This window comes from Barbus barbus (genome assembly GCF_936440315.1).
Source record: "Barbus barbus genome assembly, chromosome: 8".
NCBI classification, from domain to species: domain Eukaryota; kingdom Metazoa; phylum Chordata; class Actinopteri; order Cypriniformes; family Cyprinidae; genus Barbus; species Barbus barbus.
Genome location: NC_136736.1, coordinates 32161258 through 32182492, shown reverse-complemented (window position 1 = coordinate 32182492; position 21235 = coordinate 32161258). Strand labels below are relative to the sequence as shown.

Below are 21235 nucleotides of genomic sequence, written 5' to 3'. Positions count from 1 at the left end.
CTATCCATCCATGCATTTATTCATTCATTCATTCATTCGTTTTGTTTTATTTAATGACAGATTTAATTGTGACAGTTTACCCCAAATAGTCACACTGTGCCTCAATTGTTTAAATTACTGTAGAAAATCCACTTTTTAAACTAGATATGTTTTAAACCAATGGAAACTTCTACCCTATAGTGTGACAACACAACCCACTAGCAGTGTGTGTTCAGTTAACAGTAGCTATCTTTTCCTTAAGCAATATTTTGTAGTTAAAACTTGAATGTCTTATTCAGGAATACACGTTTAAATAAACCTCAGACACATTCACTACAGTAAAGAGTGTGACAAATTCCCTCGGTTTTTCAGAAGGTAGCCTAACATATCTAATGGCTGAGGTTACTCAAACCTTACCCTCCCGCAGAAGTCCTGCGCAAGGATGCGTTCAGGTCTCGTCTCTCTCTCTCCCCTCTCCATATGGAGTCACGATAGCCCCTTTGACTGTACGGATGAGAGGGAGGAGCTCTAGTGAAGCTCCAGCTCCAGCACAAGCTCATTCACTGGGCAGATCGAGAGGCTGGAGAATCTGTGCCTCCTCCACACCTTCAGTAAGAAACCGCGGGGGTCAGGCGCTCTCCGAAGCGACGCGACAGCTGAATGTTAATTGCGGACTTTTATCCTCGACCACTGGACTAGCTGAACACTGAATCGTGGAGCCCGAGCAATATCTGAACATCGCGACTGGACACGTAAATGAATCATAAAACAACCCACTGCGCGATGGAGAGCTGAGGGCAAGTTGGGTCTGGACTTGTTCCATGCGTCTTTTTGCGCGGTGGGCTCTTCCGTGCCAAGGAAGCCTTTTGAGAAGTCCAGGCGTCCGGTTTGTGCTGCGAAACTGGGTGGTTTTGTTTGATCCACAAAGCACATATAACTTGGCCAAGTGGAGCTACTGAGACTCCTGCGCTGCGTAATTTGGGTAAGAGTGGTTTAATAATGACACATCCAAAGTCAAAGCAGTGTGATTATTTTAGTGTCCGTGTTGACCGAAAGTGTTTAGTGTGAATGCTAACATTTGTTTTAGGACATACGGGTTGGCACGATGCCTAGACCGCAAAATGCACATCACTTGTTTCTCCTTCGAGCAGTTAGTTTCTAATGCACCTTACCGTTTATATATATATATATATTTCACCCGAAGGCATTTCAAAAGTACAATAGACTGTGCTAATGTAACACTGACTCCTGTGATCTCAAGGACACCTTATAAGGTTTAATTTACTTATTCATTCCCTGCAAATTCAATCCATGTAAATGAAACTCAGGTGACTTCATTGTGATGTAGCCGTCTGCAGCACAGATGCTCTCCTTCAAAGTCACATTTACACAAAGGCATAGACACACACTCACAAGTGCTCAGCCAGACATACCTACACACACACACACACACACACACATGTTGGTTTTTGTGGTTTATGGGGACTCTCCATAGGCGTAATGGTTTTTATACTGAACAAACTGTGTGTGCTATTGCCCTACACCAACCCTACACCTAAACTTAGCCCTCACATGAGACTTTGTGCATTTTTAGATTTTCCAAAAAACACCATTTAGTATGTTTTTTAAGCCTTTTGAATTACGGGGGCATAGGCAGTGTCCTCATAAACTACCTTCATATTGTAATACCTCTGTCATACCCATGTCATTATACAAATTCGTGTCCTCATAAACCACATAAACATGCACACACACACACACACACACACACACACACGTCTTAATTTAATGTCTGGAGAGACAGTTTGCAGCACACTCTGCACAAGAGATATATGTGCAGTCCACATTAAATCGAGTGTGATGTTTAGAGAGGTTTTAACAGTCGAAATGGATTTATGACTTAGATAACAATTGTTTAGTGTACATCTAAACTTTTGTTTTCTTTTAGAAAATGCAACACGTACAAATACACAGACAGATAGGATTAATGTGAATAATCATTGTCTTAACTTTTTTTATATTAAACATACTTAACATTTAGTTATCATGTTTAGTAGCTTAACCAGCAGAGCGTGACGCTAGCGACATCAAGGTCATGGGTTTGATTCCAAGGGAACATACAGTGCAAACCCATTAAATGTAAATTAAAAGTGCATAAATGTAGGTACCAGGCTGATATATAATCCATTTTCCCGTATAATTACTGGTTATAAATACAATTTCAACTTGATGGCATACTTGTATTTTTTTTTTTTAGGTCTAGGAGACCACAGGTATTTAACGTGAGGAAATGCAATGCTTTTTCATATGCTAAATTTTTTCAGACACACCTGCTAATTTGGATGTTTTATTGCTCTTTCAATTGCACAGTATGTTTTGCATGTTTCAAATAACCCCAAATCGAAACAAATTTGTGATCTTAAACTGTTAAAAATAATAGTTTTCTTATGCATTAGAAAAAAAAACACATGTTAATAGTTCTTAAAATAACCTTGTTTGTCTTAGTGTGAATAATATTTCAATAATCAGATGATCCATTTTTCCATTATTAATAGCCTTTTGTGCAATAGAAATGTTCTGTGGATGATAAAGGTTCTTCATTTCAATAAGGAACCTTTATTTTTAAGAGTGTGGATAACAGTTACATCTGCAATATAAGAGATGATATCATCAATATTGTCAGTCTAATGGCTTTTGACTATCTTAGAAGTACACACAAAAATTACAAAATGAGAGATTTTACATGTGCAATAGTAAACTCAATCAAATATAAGGGTAAAACTATACTTTTATTAATAGTGAAGGGTAAACCCACTATGATACTTCTTATCGAGTGGGCGAGTTTATTAGCTTCACGGGACTATGGGCCATTTCTTATGCCTCTGTTCTTATATGTGGGTGTTGTGGTGTCTCCCTGGGGCGAGCACATAATTTCCTCTATAGTGCCACAGACACAATGAAGGGGCCATCTGCACTAGCCCACTGATTTGTGCAGGGTAAGATGGAGCATCACTGATTCGCTCATCCCTTTGCCCCAAGCCCAGAAAACACTCTTTCTCTTCATCGCTCCATCCCTCATTCCCATGCGCTGGATGTTAAGGTCCCCCAGTGGCATACTGCAGATGCAACCTGCAACAATCTGCTGGAGGTTACTTCCCTTTATTCAGAGCTGTGTGCTTACATGCTCAACATGGGCACAAACAACACTGGTGTGTCAAAACAAGCCAGGAAGCCCGCATTGGATCTTGATACCTGACTAGATCTTATTCAAACTGCTCTATGTGTGCATTTACTCAAGTTGCCTTCATGTATATAGTGCTTTATACAATACAGAGTGTTTCAAAGCAGCTTCAATAAGCAGGAAAATAACTATAAGTAGTGCAAACTTCATAAAATATGAGACAAATGTTGCTATACAGCATCTCTAAAGAAGACAATTGTGTCATTATTCAGCTCAATTCAGATCAGTGTTGATTCAGCTGGACTGAACTGAATCAACACTGTGTGAATTTCATCGATTCCAAATCAAATTCAACTTAGTTATAAGCAGCTCTGAAGAAGACAGTGGTGTCATTATTCAGCTCGAGTCAGTTCAGTATTAATTCAGTTCAGTTCAATGAATGTTGTTGATGAAAAATTAATTAGGAAACTTTTGATATATTTATAAAGCATCTCTACGGAAGACAGGAGTCATTATTCCGCTCAATTCAGATCTTTGTTGATTCAGTTGATTCAGCTGAACTGAGTCAACACCGAACTGAATTGAGCTGAATTGAATCAACTGAACTGAATTTATCAATTACAAAACAAGCCCAACTCATTTATACACAGCTCTGAAGATGGCAATAGTGTCATTATTCAGGTCGAGTCAGTCTATATTGATTCAGTTTAATAAATGTTGACTGTGAAAAATGTATTTCCATATGAAGCATCACTGCAGAAGACAATATTGTCATGTCAATTCAGTGCAGTGTTGATTCAGTTCATTTATTTCATTCACCTGAACTGAATCAACACTGAACCTACTTAAGCTGAATAACACTGAGCTGAATCAACACAGTGCATAACTCAGCTGCAGCTCTACAGAAGACAGTAGTGGCATTATTCAGCTTGAGTTATATCAATGTTGAATCAGTTCAGTTCAATAACTTTATAAAGTTCCTCAATTATGATTATTAACTGCTAAACCGCTCTAGAGAAGGCAATAGAGTCATTATTCAGCTCAAACCAGTTTAATTCAATTTAGTTCAGTAATAGGGTCAATGTGCAAACTTCTTCAATTGTGAAACAAATTTGATTCAGCTACAAAGCAACTCTAAAAAACAATAATATCATTATTCAGCTTATCAATTCAGTGTTGATTCATTTCAGTTCAATAACTCAAGTACAATTTAGCTGCCTGCAGCTCTACAGAAAGCAATAATGCTGTTATTTACAGTAGCTTGAGTCAGTTCAGGCCAATAATAATGTCAATGCAGGAAAATTAGTCAATTCTGAAATAAATCAAATTAAACTATAAAGCAGATCTACAGAATACATAGTGTCATTATTCAATTAAGCCAAAGATGATAGTGGCAAGGAACGCTAACAGATGAGGAGGGGGGTGGGATTGCAAAGCATTCACCATTAAAATTATACTTTGTTAAAATTGCACCATTTTATTGTAATGAGAACTATTTTTTTTTTATTTTTTTAACAACTGAATTTTATTCTGTGGAACAGTAGTACAAAACAAAAAGCAGCTGTACAAATTTAGAACCCACCGCAACCCATCTCACCCCCGGGTAGACTTAAAATAAAATAAAATAAAATAAATAAATAAAATAAATAATAATAATAAAAATATATCAATTAATATTAATAGATAACCCAAAAACAATAAAATATTTTTTACAAAAAACAAGTTTTCACGTTAGATCCATGTATATGAGAAGTAGAGAGTTCCATCGAGATAATGTCCAACAAATACACCGTCCAGGTTCGTCTGTCGATTGTGTGAGGAGGATTCCAACGGTTGACTAGCAATTTTTTTGCTGCTGTGAGAGCAGCTAACAGTAAAGATCTTTGTTGGACAGACAAGGTGACGTCCCAAAAGTCATTCATGAAAAAATGGCGCGAAGTCAAACATATCTCAGTACCCAACAAATATGATAAGTCCAGTGAGAGCTGAGTCCAAAAAGGTGATAGAGAGGGGCAAACCCCAAAAAATGCGCAAAAAAAACGTAGAACTAGTTTTTTAGTGCTTCTCGTCTGATCAAACGCTTCAGAGCGCTGAGGGTGGTTGCAGAGACATTGCTTCGGTCGCTAAGAAGTTCGGGTGGTTTTTACTCTACTGTTCTATGGTTGCTAGGGTGTTCTGAATGGTTGCTAGATGGCCCAAGTTTAAAGAGCCCTCCTTCATGTCTCTTGAAATGGTTCAGGTCTCAGTCTGGGGTTTTTTTTTTTTTTCTTTTTTTATCGACCACCTTGTGAAAAGCATAAATCTAATTGCTTCGAAAAAGTAACAGGATCCAACTGGAATCCTTCATGTTTGTAACTGCTGCTGGATGAGTTATATGCCATATTTTAGTATTTAGAGTTTAAACAAACCCCTAACCCATGTACGAGCAATAGTAATAGTAATGCTTTCTACTAACAGCTATTTTAACTTTGTTTGGAAGAAATGCATCTGTTGTATCAAAGGCTCTTTGCTTTTTTTAAGACACTGTCTGTTGATGAAAACGACACTGAGAAAATTAAATCATCAATCTTCTTTCCCTGCATTGAGATAATGGTTGATCTTGTAAATACATGTGAGTCTCAAGAGGATTCACATTGTGCAGTTCAGATTTATTTGAGTCTAGGTAACAGACTTTTTTTTTGGCCAAATTGAGGAAAACACTGGAGGAAGGAGCAATTGCAGACATCCAGACTTAACAATTTTGAAAACAAACACTTCTATCTGTGCAAGCTCTTTGTATCTAATGGCAATGTATTATGCAACACATTCGTAGTATTGCCACAAGGGGCGCTGTAGCTTAGGTAACACTTTACATTAGGTTTTATTTGTTTACTATATTTGTTAACATAAACTAACCATGGATAATAATTCTACAGCATATTTAAGTAGTAGTTAATGTTAATGTCATGCATTTTTATTTAAGTTATATGTGTTAAAATCAGTTAATACAGTGAATACATAAATAATGTTTTTATGTTCAATTAAATGTGTTACTGGTTTCTTTGTAATTTTGAAATTTATACAAATATTGCTTACTGTTAATGCTAGTTAATCTATTAATATTAACAATGGAGACCTTATTGTAAAGCATTACTGCATTTTATCTTTAGACATAGCCCGTTTTCTCTTTTAAGTAAACTAATTTCATACAGAGCAAAAGTTTGAGGAGAATCCTGCTGAGCAAGTTAGTTAAAGTCAACATGTTTATGGCTTCCAGAATAACTCGGCTTCCTGAATAATATCACACGTTTAATGGCACACAATGTGCAAAATTATCTTCTGACCTAAGAACAAATCTAGCTTTAAATGCAATAAAAAGCAAAACAGTTGAAAAGCTGTTAAAAGTGATGATTATTAAATGATTACATCTCTGTAATATCTTCTGCATTTATCTCATTAGCCGCAGCCGTTTTCATAAGCTTCAGGCAAAACTGAATTCACAGAGCTGAACTCACATGATTCATCTTTGCAGTGCTATATAATTTTAAGATGTCAACTCTGTGTCAGACCCACTGCTGTCATTCTTCCACTTCACTTGCTTTAGTGACCAAAGACATTATATAAAGTTTTGAACAAGCCACACATTATGTATATATTTTTCTTGAATACATGTAATCTAACAGCATATTATTTTTTTCCTCAGAAAATTTGAATGGAGCTTGTTTATGCAACACTCACCAAATCGTTAAAGTGTTTATTTGTTTACTTTAGTCTCATATGATATTCTAAAGTATGATATTTTTTGTTTTTGTTTCTTGTTTTTGTCCATTACACAAATGACATGAGGTTTGTACCAAAGTTTAATACTTTTAGTCAGGGGTTTGTTGAACTCACTAACCTAAAGTATGAGCAACAGAGATGCTTGACTTACTGTAGCATGTACCAATAAAATGGGATCACAGAAGCGTGGTCTGTTGGAATAAACTGCAGTGAAGGAGAAAATCAAATGGAGAGCAGAAAAAGTGAGAACAACTTCCGGTTGTGATGTTGATTTGCAGGGAGAGGTGCATCTGTTACATGCAGATGTTTGTTTCTGTGAGCATATCTGGTTTCATCCGCTAGATCTAACTGCTAATTCCTGTGAAATAATTATAGCACATTTGTTTAGTAACACATTTGAAAGAAAGCTCACTGCACTACTTCTGCTCCTATACATTCATTCATATATATATATATATATATATATATATATATATATATATATAGCAAATGATAAATGTGATGTCCAGTGATGTTCCATAGGCTCCAAAACCTAGAAAGACATCACAGGTGCACTCAAAACACCAAGGCTGTACCAAAAACATTAAGCTGATAACTTGTTTTACCCAAATTCTAAGGAAACATTGCATGCATCCAAAATTGCATTGTGACCAACTTATTAAAAATCAAATCATAGGTGCAAATTATAGCACATTTCAAATCATAGGTGCTCTCACAAAACTAAGACTGTTCGCAAATGTAGGCTTCAACATTAAGCTGCCTTCTAAGATAACTTGTTTTACCCAAATTCTAAGGAAACATTGCTAGAATGCCCTGCAACAAACTTGAAACTAAAGATGGCAGATGTGAGAGAAACTGCAATTATAAATGCACAAAAATAGTAAACTCCAAAACATATTGATAAAAAACAAAAAAAAAACAAAAAAACAATCCAGTCCAACTAAACATTGACTAGCTTAATATGTGTGTGTACTATGTATTTTTATGCTTATTAGAATATGATTTTGTCACATTGGTCACACTGCAAAAACATATTTTCTTACTTAGTAATTGTGTCTCATTTTCCAAAACATTCTTAAATCATAATACATTTACTTGAGAAGCAAAATGACAGAAGATATTGGTCTCTTGGACCATTTAATATCCACACCCAACATAACGTGACATATATATATATACACTTTTATTTTATACTGATAAACTTTGACCGCAAGATCAAATGATTCACTTGTTTGGATTAAAATGATACATTCACCCTTTAAGTACAATGAAAAACCATTAGTCCTTATGTCATTACGTTGGGTATGGATATGAAATGGTCTGATGCAGTGTCCTGATTTTTAACATGCTTGTATAATGGAAGCTCACAAGACCTAAATTATTCTACCTGGAATGAGGTTGCAACCCTAACCGCATTGTCTTGTAAAAATGTCACGTTTGTCATGTTCAAAGTCGGAGGACTGAATTGGTTTGACACCAGCTTCAGAGAAGACATGAAAGATAAGACAATACTTGCAAAAGTCCAGGAAAATGAAGGTTGTACCTGTCCTTGAAATAGCATATGGTAAGCAGATTATGCAAATGGCTCTGTGGTTGGTTTAAGCAGTTGATTTGCTCCTGTGTGACAGGACCACAGCCATTGATTGCCATGCTTCATTGGACAACCTTGTTCTGGTGGTGTTTCATTACTGATCAGATAAATAATGAATGACCAACCCTTAGAAATGTGTCCGAGACAGCCGCCATTCTCTCAACCTGCTCAAGCAAGACAATGCCCGCTGTCGACAAACAATACTTCTCTGGGGACTGGATCAAATATAATTTCCTTTTTAAAAAGGTTAGCATCATGAGATTCTACTAAAATGCAAATGAGCACCAAATCTTACAAAAAAAGAACCCAAAGACCTTTACTTTGCAATTAGTTGTGTAGATTCTTTGTCTTTGGAAGCTGGTTAGAGATATGTTGTGTTGCTGTAGGCTTGCAAGCAATTGAAATTCAGCATTGTGGGGTAAATGGCACATATGGGGCCATGCAACAAATGTATTGCCTCAAAACAAAAGACACTGAATTGTGATGCCAAGATAAGATAGTAGAAGCAAGAAGTGCACACTATATTTCCTCTTATGGATATATGAAGCTCTCAGCCACAAACAAGTTCACTAGACTCATACAAAATAGCCTTGAGGGTTATTTTTCATTGCTTTAATTTATTTGAAAGTTTCACGGAACATATAACATCAAACAATGTCATCAAACATCCACCAGTGTGCTGCTGCGATGGATTCTTATTCGGGGAGTCTGCATTATTGTCTGATGTTCAGAGGAACTGGCAACTTTGCATATATATGCATACATATGTGTGCATGATGTGGGGTGGATACAGTATACATCTTTGGATGTCCTCCATTCTCTCTGGCATGTGTCACTTCAGTTGGAACAAACTAGTTACTGTGTTTGTACAGTGTGAAATAGGATTCTTTGCATTGTAAATAAAACAAAGAGTATGTTTGACAAGAAAATCTAATTTTATTCTTTATACGTCAAAATGTGTTAATAGCTATTTCTTTGTAATTAATAAGAACATATCCTAGTGATCTGAAGTGAAAATACATTTCTATGCCACTTTTATTAATTAATTTATTAAATTAAATTCACAGTTTGTCACCTGTTTAAGAACATAAAAGAACAATAAAAATCAAAGATAAAATCTCTAATATCTCAATTGTTTCTCTTAGACATTGTGGATGAGTGTTACATAAGATTTAATCTTGTTATTCCAACAAGAAATCAGAAACCTCAGAATTGAATTGAATTGAATTAAACAAAAGGACATGAGTTATTGTAAAAAAGTTGTTTATCTCAGTTGTTTCTCCTAGACAGCACTGAGATTAAATGGAAAGCAAATAGAGATGTTTGATTGAGGTTTCCTGCTTTTTTAGATGTTTGTACTTTGAAAAAGAACCATAGCAATATTAGGATTGTGCTTAGGCTTGACCCAGTCTTAGATTTCAATATAAACTTAAGATTTTTCATTAAACGAATAAATAGACCAGGAACAGATGAAATTATCTGGACAATTCAACCTTGAAAAAAACTGAAACAATTTTCTCTCAAATGCTAGTAAAAGAAAAAAGGCTAAGAAAGAAATAGCTAAGAAATGTCAAATAACACTTTGAATTAAATGTGAATTTTAAAGTAGAAAGACTAGAAAGATGGTGATTTTTTTGTAAAACATACTCTATATCAGGGGTACCCAAACTCGGTCCTGGAGGGCCGGTGTCCTGCAGAGTTTAGCTTCAACCCCAATTAAAAACACCTGAAGCAGCTAATCAAGCTCTGATTGGCATACTAGAAACTTCCCAGCAGGTGTGATGTGGTAAGTTGGAGCTAAACTCTGCAGAACACCGGCCCTCCAGGACCGAGTTTGGGCACACCTGCTCTATATGTTATATTTACAACATTTTTTTATAGTGTATCCACATTCATTTTACAACTCCATATTGTAGTCAACAATTCAATGTCAATTGTTCTTATTTGCTACATGAAAGAGCAATTAAATTGCAGACTGAATATTATAAGACTTTGAGATTATAAGGTATTTTTCTTAGTATAGAAGAATCCTTAAGCAAACATCTCCATTTGTTCAACATTTAATCTCCTCACTGTCTAGCAGGAGAAACAACTGAGATCAAAAAGATCTCATTTGTGACTTGTCTTTCCTATGGGATAGCCTATACGGTTTGGGTATCCGTGCGAGAGAAAGACAGGAAAATTTGCTGTATCTGGACAGATGTTACCATTCCCCTCCAAGGATGTGTGGAGCGTGTTAGACAGGCAGGTTGGGCATCAACCTGAGGCATGAGGAGTCACGGGTCGAGCTCTATGTGCATATGTATGTATATAGATAGATGGTTAAGTAGATGGATATTAGGCCCTGCTTAAATGCATGAAAGCACAATATGTAGGCTTCACTGGCTTCTAATGGACCACAAATTCTCTCCTCACTGTCAGCCACACACTGCTTGCTAAAAATAGGAATGGGACTGTGTTTTTTTTTTCCCCCTTCTTTGTCCTGTCATCTAGCATGACATGCGAGCATTCATATTCTCCGCAGTTTTTGTAATCTTTTAATCTAATTTTATTTATGCCCCGCCCCCTTCCAGTGCCGTTCTACCTGCATCCTCAAGAGAGATGACAAAAAACATCTTTTTTGTCTTCACACACCGTGTTTGCTCACAGCTGTCAGCGCAGCACCCCAGCCCTCTTGGGTGTTTTATGTCTCAGTTAATGTGCATGGAACTGTGTTATGTCATTTTAAATGACATTATAATGAAGAATAGTGTGTGGTTATTTTCCTTCGGTGGAACTGTATGAGGAAGAGGTTGCTCCGGGGATTTATTTTTCATTTAAATATCAACTTTGTCCTAGACGTGTCTCATAAAGTTCCTTTGAAGACAAAAACACAAATTAAATCATCTTTGACATTTAGCATATAGAATATACAGATAGAAAATGAATATGAATAGCAGATCAGATCATTTGCTCTTGGAAGAATTTTCATAGAATGTTCATAGAAATCTCTTACTGTTGATTGCAGATTTTAGTATCATCTGAGCAAAACTGGATACAATGTGAGAGGTGAGATGGTCTTCATCTCTCTGAAGACCATCTATAAATAAGAAAACTGACACAACTAAGTAGTCATATTAATCATATGAATTTAACAATTCTGATTCCTATCAGTTTCAGGAAAAATTTTTCTTTTTATAAAATTCTACTGTCAAAACTTTACAAATCTTTACACATTGTCATGTGAACAACAAGTCAGTCAACAGTCACTGATTTAAAGCGATAGTTCATCCAAAAATTAAAATTCTGTCATGAATTACTCACCCTCATGTTATTCCAAACCCGCAAGACCTCCGTTCATCTTTGGAGCACAAATTAAGTATTAAGTATTGAAATCTGAGAGCTCTCAGACCCTCCATAGACAGCAAGGGTCCTTACACGATCAAGGTCCAGAAACGTAGCAAGGAGATGGGTAAAATAATCCATGTGACATCAGGGGTTCAACCATAATTTTACAAAGCTACGAGAATACTTTTTGTAAGCAAAGAAAACAAAAATAACGACTTTATTCAAATTAGTCTCCTCCACGTCACCCTAGCTCCATTTTGGAGAATATCTGCTGGACAGAAACTGCATTAGCCGCATACCCAATGTGCTGTTTTCATTCAAATCAAAGCGTAAATATACGTAGAAGACGTATTCATGCGGTGCGGCTGACACAGAAGAGCGTACGCAGTTTCCATCCAGCAGATATTCTCCAAAAAGGCACTACGTTGACGTAGAGGAGACGAACTGTTGAATAAAGTCGTTATTTTTGTTTTCTTTGCTTACAAAAAGTATTCTCGTAGCTTTGTAAATTTACGGTTGAACCCCTGATTATTTTACAGATCTCCTTGCTACGTTTCTGGACCTTGATCGTGCAAGGACCCTTGCTGTCTATGGAGGGTCTGAGAACTCTCAGATTCCATCAAAAATATCTTAATTTGTGTTCCGAAGAAGAACGGAGGTCTCACAAGTTTAAAACAACATGAGGGTGAGTAATTAATGACAGAATTGTAATTTTTGGGTGAACTAACCCTTTAAGTCTCACCAGTGCAACATGACACATCTGGAAGCTGTATGCGTCTCATTCACTAAAAAGGGGTTCATAAGAGTCAATTACTGAAGAGTCAGATGGACTACACTGCTTTCTATGATTTTGATTCACTAAAAAGTACCAACTTGAATCATTCATTCCAGAAAACAGACTTTGCTGGGCCTGCTGTATGGTTTTGATTCACTAACAAGTATTTACTCATGAGACTCTTAAGAGTCAATAGTTTACAAATGGGACAGTGCAGTATTTTTGATTGCGCAAAATAAAATATGATGAGTGAAAGATGCAATGAAAATACCATGGTGTTAAGTCGGCGCAAGAATGCATGCACATGATACATTAACAGTAATTCTGTTCCAGTTAAAAAAATTAAAATAAATAAAAAAAAACAGTTTCTGTATAAGAACCAGTTCTTGGCTCCAAACCTACAAATAAGACAAAGGCAGTTGTTGAACGTTGAAGAGAAAAGATCTGTAACATTAATGTGGAAGAACCTGTTCGTACTGAGATCACTGAATTGTGTATTGCTTATGGACTACTCATTTCTGTTTAATTTAAATTAATTCTGATGTATAATTGTTTGCATAGTGAGATGATTATAGGACAAATCCTACAGCACACTCATACAGACGTTTGAGTTAACAAGGTCCGGGAAAACCAGTCTAATTATGCACAGAAAAATCTCAGGGTGTCTGCTGCTGAGGACTGATATAAAGTAAATTGTGCATCATTCAGAATGTCGTGGTAAAATATATGCTATGCACGCATTCAAATTATTTGCCTTTACTGTGGGGGGAAAAAAGAAAAAGAAAAGAAAAAAGTCCAGTTTGTTCGGTTGCTTGATCTACAAATTATGAGACAAGTCTGTTTCTTGATTAGAATGTAATTATTCCAGTAATTTTAGATACTTAATTATTTCCTTAAGTATGTAATGTGATATAATCATCACTATTATCATCATCATCATCAATGACGCAACCAAATTATTAATTTAGGACTATTACAATGTTAGTTACTGGATAAAATGTTCTAGTGTTCCACTCACTGCTTGTATGCAATAATAAAATGCAAAACGTTGGGAACATGCTTTTAATACCTTTAACAATTTTATAATCTTGTAAATATCTGTATTTAGGCACAGATTTATTTATTTATTTTTTTTCCCAAATCATAGCCTGTTTAGATTCAGCTCTGTGAACTTGCAACAATTCTCATAATTCAGTGTTATTTTATGAGTTTGCTAACTGCACACAGTAATTACCTTTTCTTCTCTCCCCCTGTGTTGTCTTTAGATACAAGGAAGGGGGAAAAAAATGCTGGCCAGAATCATTTTCATTTGCTCCTTCTTTGCTGGTGCTAGTTTTGGAGATACTGAACCCAAGGCACTGTACGGTGGAGCTTGCAAATATTTGTGCGCATGTGAAGAGAAAGATGGACTCTTGTACATGAACTGTGAGGACAGAAACATCAGCAAAATCGCAGACGTGAAAGTACCGTTAGATATGCCTTTGCATTTAAACCTGTATAAAAATGACTTAGTGGAGTTACTTGAAGAGGATATGGATGCTTTCAAGAACGCCATCACATTACATCTTGGTGCAAACAGTATACAGGAGCTTGAACCTGGCGTGTTCAGTGCGCTGGGATCCCTGAGAAAGCTGCACATAAACAGCAATTTCCTGGTCATGCTGAAGGAGGACACATTTCACGGCTTGGTAAATTTGGAATACCTTCAGGCTGACACCAACTTCATCCGGGTCGTGGAGCCTGGGGCCTTCAGCAAGCTTGTCCGTCTTAAAGTTCTGATCCTCAATGACAACTCCATCGAGTTCCTTCCAAGCAACATTTTCCGCTTTGTGCCTCTGACACATTTGGATCTGCGTGGGAACAAGCTGCAGACACTGCCGTACGTGGGTTTTCTGGAGCATATTGGTCGTATCATGGAGCTTCTGTTGGAGGACAACGACTGGATGTGCAATTGTGAAATCTTGCATTTGAAGGTCTGGATCGAGAACATGCGGGCGCAGTCGTCGATCGGCGAGGTGGTTTGCAACAGGCCCGAAGATCTTAGGGGAATTTCTTTGGCCAGGGTCAAAAGGGATTTACTTTGCCCCTCCCATGCCGACATCAATCTCGAAGAGCCATCAAAGTCTCTAGACATGGTTGTCACCCCGTCCACCAAGGTTGTTCAGATGCCGAATGTCAACGATGGCACAAAAATACCCACACCTCCAAATGGCCTAGGGACATTTTGCATGCCAATGTGCTCTTGTCCTCCCCAAAGCATGGGTTTCTTAATGCACTGCGAGGACCGAGGCATTCGAAGGATATCTGATATAGGCATTCTTGATCAAAGCCCAACAAAGCTTTTTTTGACGGGAAATATGATACAGCGACTTTTCAAGTATGACTTTGTGTCGTACGACAGTCTGGAACTCCTCAATTTAGCAAACAACCAAATAGACTACATTGAAAATGAAACCTTTCTGAGTTTGAGCAATTTGAAAAAGCTGTACCTGAATGGAAACAGGATAGAGAAAATATCGGCAACAATGTTTCTTGGCCTTCATAACTTGGAATACTTGTACTTGGAGCATAATGTCATCAAAGACATTGAGGCCGGATCGTTCAACCCTTTGACAAATCTAAAGCTCCTGTTCTTAAACAACAATCTACTCAACACTCTCCCTGCACAGATATTTCGTAACGTGCCCTTGGTGAGACTGAACATAAGGAAAAATGTCTTTATGCACTTACCGGTGAGTAATGTGTTGGACCAGCTCAATTATTTGGAGCAAATTTATCTTGAAGACAATCCTTGGGACTGCACTTGTGATTTGGTTAGCCTCAAACAGTGGGTGGAAAAGCTAAGCAAGGATACCGTGATGGGTACCATCTTATGCCACACTCCTCAAAAACTGTCTACTGCTGAGGTTAGAAACCTAAAGCATGATGTTCTCTGTCCTGGCTTGGTCACCTATAAGTCCTTACCTGGAGACACCGAGGATGCTATCGTAGCCACACCTGCGCCAGGGGTCCGCACCAGTGGCTTCTTCTGGTCTCTGACAGAAGCAGTGCCACTATCGGTGCTAATCCTCTGCCTTCTCATCCTCTTTCTGACCTTCATTTTCTGCGCTGCTGGGATCATTGTGTTTGTGCTACACCGTCGGCGGAGACAGGCCAAGAAGAAACAAGCCGAGGAGCAACCTCGCGAGAGCAGTCCCATCCACCTGCACTACAGCATGTACGGCCAGAAGACCACCCACCACGTAACTGAAAGGCAAGGACCCGGCATGTACGACGAACCTTCTCGTAGCCCCATCGTTCAGGTCTGCAGAAACCCTAGTTACTGCTCTCAGCACAAAGAATACGAGTTGGACGAGTACGACAGTGCAAAACCTAAGCATATCTGCCATAGCATCCTCGACAAGGAGACCGAATCCCTCCTTACGGGACCCAACGTGAAGTTCAGGGCCGTCACCGACTACCCTGCCGAGTTTGTGAGTTTGGGAGATGCAAGCTCCTTGTACAAGAACATCTTAGAGAGGGAACGGGACCTCCAGCAGCTCAGCCTCAGTGAGTATCTCAGGAAAAACATATCACAGCTACAACCAGCGGTGGACATGCAAGTCCCCAACCACCACAAGGAGCTTAAACTAATGGAGACTCTTGTTTATACGAGGCCACGGAAGGTCATGGTGGAACAGACTAAAAACGAGTACTTTGAACTCAAAGCCAACTTACATGCCGAACCAGACTATTTAGAAGTCTTAGAGCATCAAACGACTTTCAACTGAGATAAGTACGCTGTATACTTTGATTTGACAAATGACACTCCAAGTGCCTTGACAGTTCATTCTGAGTTCTGATTTAGCCCCGAGAGATATAATAAAACTATGTCAGCGTAGAGGCAATTCTCACGATATGATCATTTGACGTGGACACAATGTCTAATTTTATGTGGACCTTTAGCGTTAGCATGCTTTTGGACATTGCAGATGATGGATTATGCATTCTAACAAAATTCCAGTCACACCGAAAGAGTCACAAACGGTTGTCTTTGGACAAGATTGGCTTTGATACCAGAACATTTGTTGTGCATTGTGGTTAATGCATTCTCTTTATGTTTGGTAGGGAAGATTAGCATAGAGTCACTTCTCATTTCCATCTGTGTATCTCTTATGTACGTGACAGATCTTCAAGCACTGTTTATCTGTAGCAATTGAAGAAATGTGTTTTATTTCATTTTTTTCTGTCATACAGAACATTTATGGTTAGTTTAACGATTGCCTGATTTGCTACGTTTTGAATGAAATATTCCCAACACAGTTTTTGTTCATTAAATATTAAATAATGCCTGCAAATTGCATTTATTAATAAATAAGGCGTCATCAAGAGCGAGTAGCTTGCCAAACGGCTATTGTTTTGACCCTGAGGTCAGACTTTATGAGTGGGCTCATTTATCGTGCCTGAAATTGGCCTCTCACCTGGAATTCTCAACACTCCTGGAGAGTTTGCTCAGAAATCATGTCACACAGACCCACTTGCTCATTACCTCCACTGCTTCTGATATGGACAAAAACTCTGCTGGGCATCCTTGGAGAAAATGAAAAGAAAAGAATTGCACTACTTAAAATACCATTTAAAGGTGGTTGATGACAATCACATTGTTGGGTCGCACAGTCTATGCCTTTTTCCCATAGGAAAAAAACAAGTAGTTTAGCTTCTGGGTTGTATAATAATGTTGTTTAAAGTTCCTTTTGAAAACACTAATCATATCCGACTATTTTCCTTCAGCATGACAATTATGCAGGGTGTTTTATCTTCATTATCTGGCTGGAGAAGAAAAGGAAATATATATCTATATATGTACATGTATAGAGAAAATATGCACACGAGTTCTTGTGTTAAGCCTTGAAATGTTTTACTGTATGGAAGAGCACCATAGCTTTATTTTGTACAAGTGTGGATGAGAGTTATTTATTCTGTATATTTGTACATAATTTAACATTTATATATGTTTGTGTGCCTTTAATGTGGTACCAATTAAGCTGTAAATAAAATAAAATAAATAGAGTGTATTGCAATAATATGGCAAGTAGCATGAATAGCACAACTAAATAAATTAAATAAGGAGGACAAAACAAAAATGGAGAAAAATAGAAGAATCCTATTTTATTTCAGTGGTTTTCAACTGGTGGGTAAAGTTGTGAAAAAAGAGTTGATAGCATCCCACACAGCAGGGAAAAACAATGTTCAATGAAAGTAATGAAATGAAGCTATTCAATCATACAAAATTAGGAGGATAGCCGAAGAGTTTATCATATTAAAGATATGTCAAATCAAACTCTATAGTATTTTGGTCTGTCACCTGATAGAAGCTAGTCAAATTAGACAAATGTCAACATGGAGAGACTGCTTGACATGTCCTCAAACCAAGAGCAAATATAAGATCAAGACTGCATTAAATGTGGGTTACACTTTAGCAAAACCAGTCAAGAACCATCTATGACTTATACTTTTCTGGTTTGTGAACTAACAGTAATAACGGCAGCTTCTTTGAGAATAAACATATCAAAAAACCCATTTTAAAAGTGTGTGCCATTTCAAAAATAGGATTAAGACGATTACATCTCTAATACCACTGAAGCTGTAAATCGCACCCAAACATCCCATAAAAGTCACACTCGTCAGTTTGTGAACTTGACAACATGCCATAGCCAAACATAATTCTGTCAAACCATCGTTTCTCAAAGAACCTTTTTGAGCGCGCAAGCAGCGTGCAACATTCAATTGCTCCTTAGAATGCTGAAGGCTTCTTTTCATCCACTCCACACTTTCATCTTCCCTTTCTCCTCGCTTAAGTGGCTTTCCAATATTTTTCCATTAACCATCAGATAGAATCATTCACATCAACCTGATTAATTTCCGCCTTCCCTTGAGAAAAGGAAGTCACCTGGGCAGGAAAGCCTTAGAGCATTAAAACAAAATGGATGGTTGCAAAAGGGTGGCCAATGACTTTTGACAAGTTGCTCATTGCAACTTCCAGCAAAGTGCAAAACAATGTTCACTTTCAAGAATGGTTTTCTTTATTTTCAAGAATGCAAATCATCGTGGTGTGAATATTTTAGCAAGGAAACAAACAAAGGCAGAGACTCTTTCACATTGCTGGAAATGAGTATAGTATGCTGCCACTTACACTTGATAGATTTGACTGCAGGTTGTTGTTTTTTTTTCTTTTTTTTTCTTTGCAAGGCGCTGAGAGCTTGGTATCTACCATCTATTCTTTATGATGCCTTCTAAATACCAGTTGTAGGCCGAGTCCTCTGCACTTACCTATTTTTTTTTTTATCCTGAACTCCTCTACAAAATACTCTGCAGAGGATGTGAAAAAATGGTTGTAACGAACCGACATAGGTCATTTAAGTTGATAGTCTTTCAGTAGAGCAACATTGTCCCTTAGAATGAGATTTTTCACAACCTTTCACAACTTTGCAGGCATGTTAAATCCTGTGAACTCTCAAGGGCTTTAAAATTTATTTTATTTCCTACAAGTTTTATTATATTTCACAGCCATTCAAACATGGTTCATGTAAGATGTTCACATTATGTCAAATTGCCTGAGACTCCATGACTTAATGGTTCTCTGTATAAGCACAAGGGGGAATGCAAATATCTGAGAAAACTAAACGGCCTCCATTAGATTCAGATGCTACTAGTGGGCTTTCTATGTAATTCGCTACATAGGCATAGCTATCGCTCCTTCTCTGGGGAGATCTTGAGTAATGAACTCGGCATGTCTGCCCTCACAATCTATAGATGAATCGCTGCTGTTGTATGTTGCCAACAGATCCATGTAACCTCTAATGCACATCAATTCATCTTTTATAGCATAGATCTGAACTGAAACATGCTTGAAATTATTGGTAGTGGCTTGTCCGTTTCAGCAAAAAAGTCTAGCACATAATGTACTTTCAGACATGCAGTTTAAACATACCAGTGTCTGGACCATTGAGTGCTGCAATAAACATATACATAAACAGTGTCTATATGCATTTTGCTCAAATACACAAATGAATACACATAAAAATAAGCATAGTATTTATAAAGATATTGGTTGGTATGGTTGGAGAGAATTCCTTCTGTTTGACCTTTCAAATACACATTCAAGGACTGAATACTTATTTAAAAGCTGTATATTTCAATCCATAAAACAAAATATCCCATAAAAACTTGCCTTTCACTTTTTTCCCCAATATACAGTATGTATGTACAGTATATATATATTAAAGTGCAGATTACATAACATGAATGTATAACTAAAGCACAATATAGCAAAAAAATATATTTACATATGCTGTGCATCTTCAAATTGTAATTAAAAAATATATGAATATGTATTATTCAATAATATAATTTATTTTCTATTATTTTAAAAATAAAATTTTTATTTTATTTTAATGCTGATCAATTATTCACAAATATAATATATAAAAATAATATATTTTTTAGTAATTTAAAATTATGTAATTAAATAAAAACCTGTATAATATTCTGCAAATATGGCAACAAGTATGTTGCCATATTTGTTTGACTGAATTAGCAATCTCACAGAAGGCTAGTTTGCTTGTAACAATACAGAGTGTAGTGACCCATCTAACTGTAGCCCACATTTGACTCCCTCAATGATAACACTTGTCAATCAAATATCTGTCTGGAGATACTTGGTGGATCAAGTCATGAAACATTTTATTTCTTGCCAACACATCGCTCTCAATAACTGCATTCAGAGGCTGAGTCACGCGATGCCATGTTGCGACTGGTTCTGTGCATACTTTGAGATCAAATGAGAATCAAGGCATCTTTTGGCAGGAACTGCTGTACGCGGCTGTGCGGTGGTGTAAAAAACAAGCCTTGAAGTCTGTTTTCCATCCCATTGGTGATAAATTGGTGTCCAATGAGTTCATCTCCTGAGGCAAATCTACAAAAAGCGATCAGAAAGAAGGGAAAAAGAGAACAAAACAACTGTTTCTTGCAACATGGTGGATCTTCTGTCAGATGTCTGTAGGACTTTGTTGTTGAGAAATACACTACTTATTACTCATGGCTAATTTGCTGGCTGTTTTTAGTCACTGACAAAGTGACAAACTCGTTTGACGGTGTAAGGGGCAAGTCATCACAAATGCCTGCTCTCATATTCCTTCCTGTCAGTCGCAACAGAGTCGCTTTGGGCAAGCCCTCAAGTGCCTGACAGATTTCTCACCAGATCTTCTCCTCGATCTGCCCGAGCCAAATGAGAGACTCTTTGCTCCCAAATGCCATAGTCTTTACCCTTGACCTCTCCAGACAGGAGTTTGTCAAGTGACATCTGCTAATGGGCGACTACCGAAAACCTGAACACGTCGCCCAACCTTTCCATCAAAATGACTGTCCTTAAATGTTGTCCTGCTTTTCAGAAGACCGACTTACCTCGTGTCTTCTTCAGAAGGCTATTAAACAGTGCTAGTAGACTACTTACAAACTCTGCTGGTGATTCCAATTTACATGACAGTAACGTCAACCTTATTAGATGGGTTTTTTAAAATTATTTTTAGATTACTTTTGACCTGACTTATTTATGATTTAAACAGGATTATTTTGTGCCTTATTG

At 37.3% G+C, this 21235-nt stretch overlaps 1 protein-coding gene across 1 annotated transcript; it reads left to right on the top strand.

Annotated features, from left to right (window-relative positions):
* The first annotated feature begins 548 nt into the window (after positions 1–548).
* On the top strand, positions 549–17725 carry LOC306874014 (SLIT and NTRK-like protein 6). The gene is made up of 2 exons (XM_079423673.1): positions 549–961; positions 13878–17725. The coding sequence occupies exon 2, from the start codon at positions 13899–13901 to the stop codon at positions 16380–16382; it is 2484 nt and encodes an 827-aa protein (XP_079279799.1). The 5' UTR covers positions 549–961; positions 13878–13898; the 3' UTR covers positions 16383–17725.
* Positions 17726–21235: the final 3510 nt, after the last annotated feature.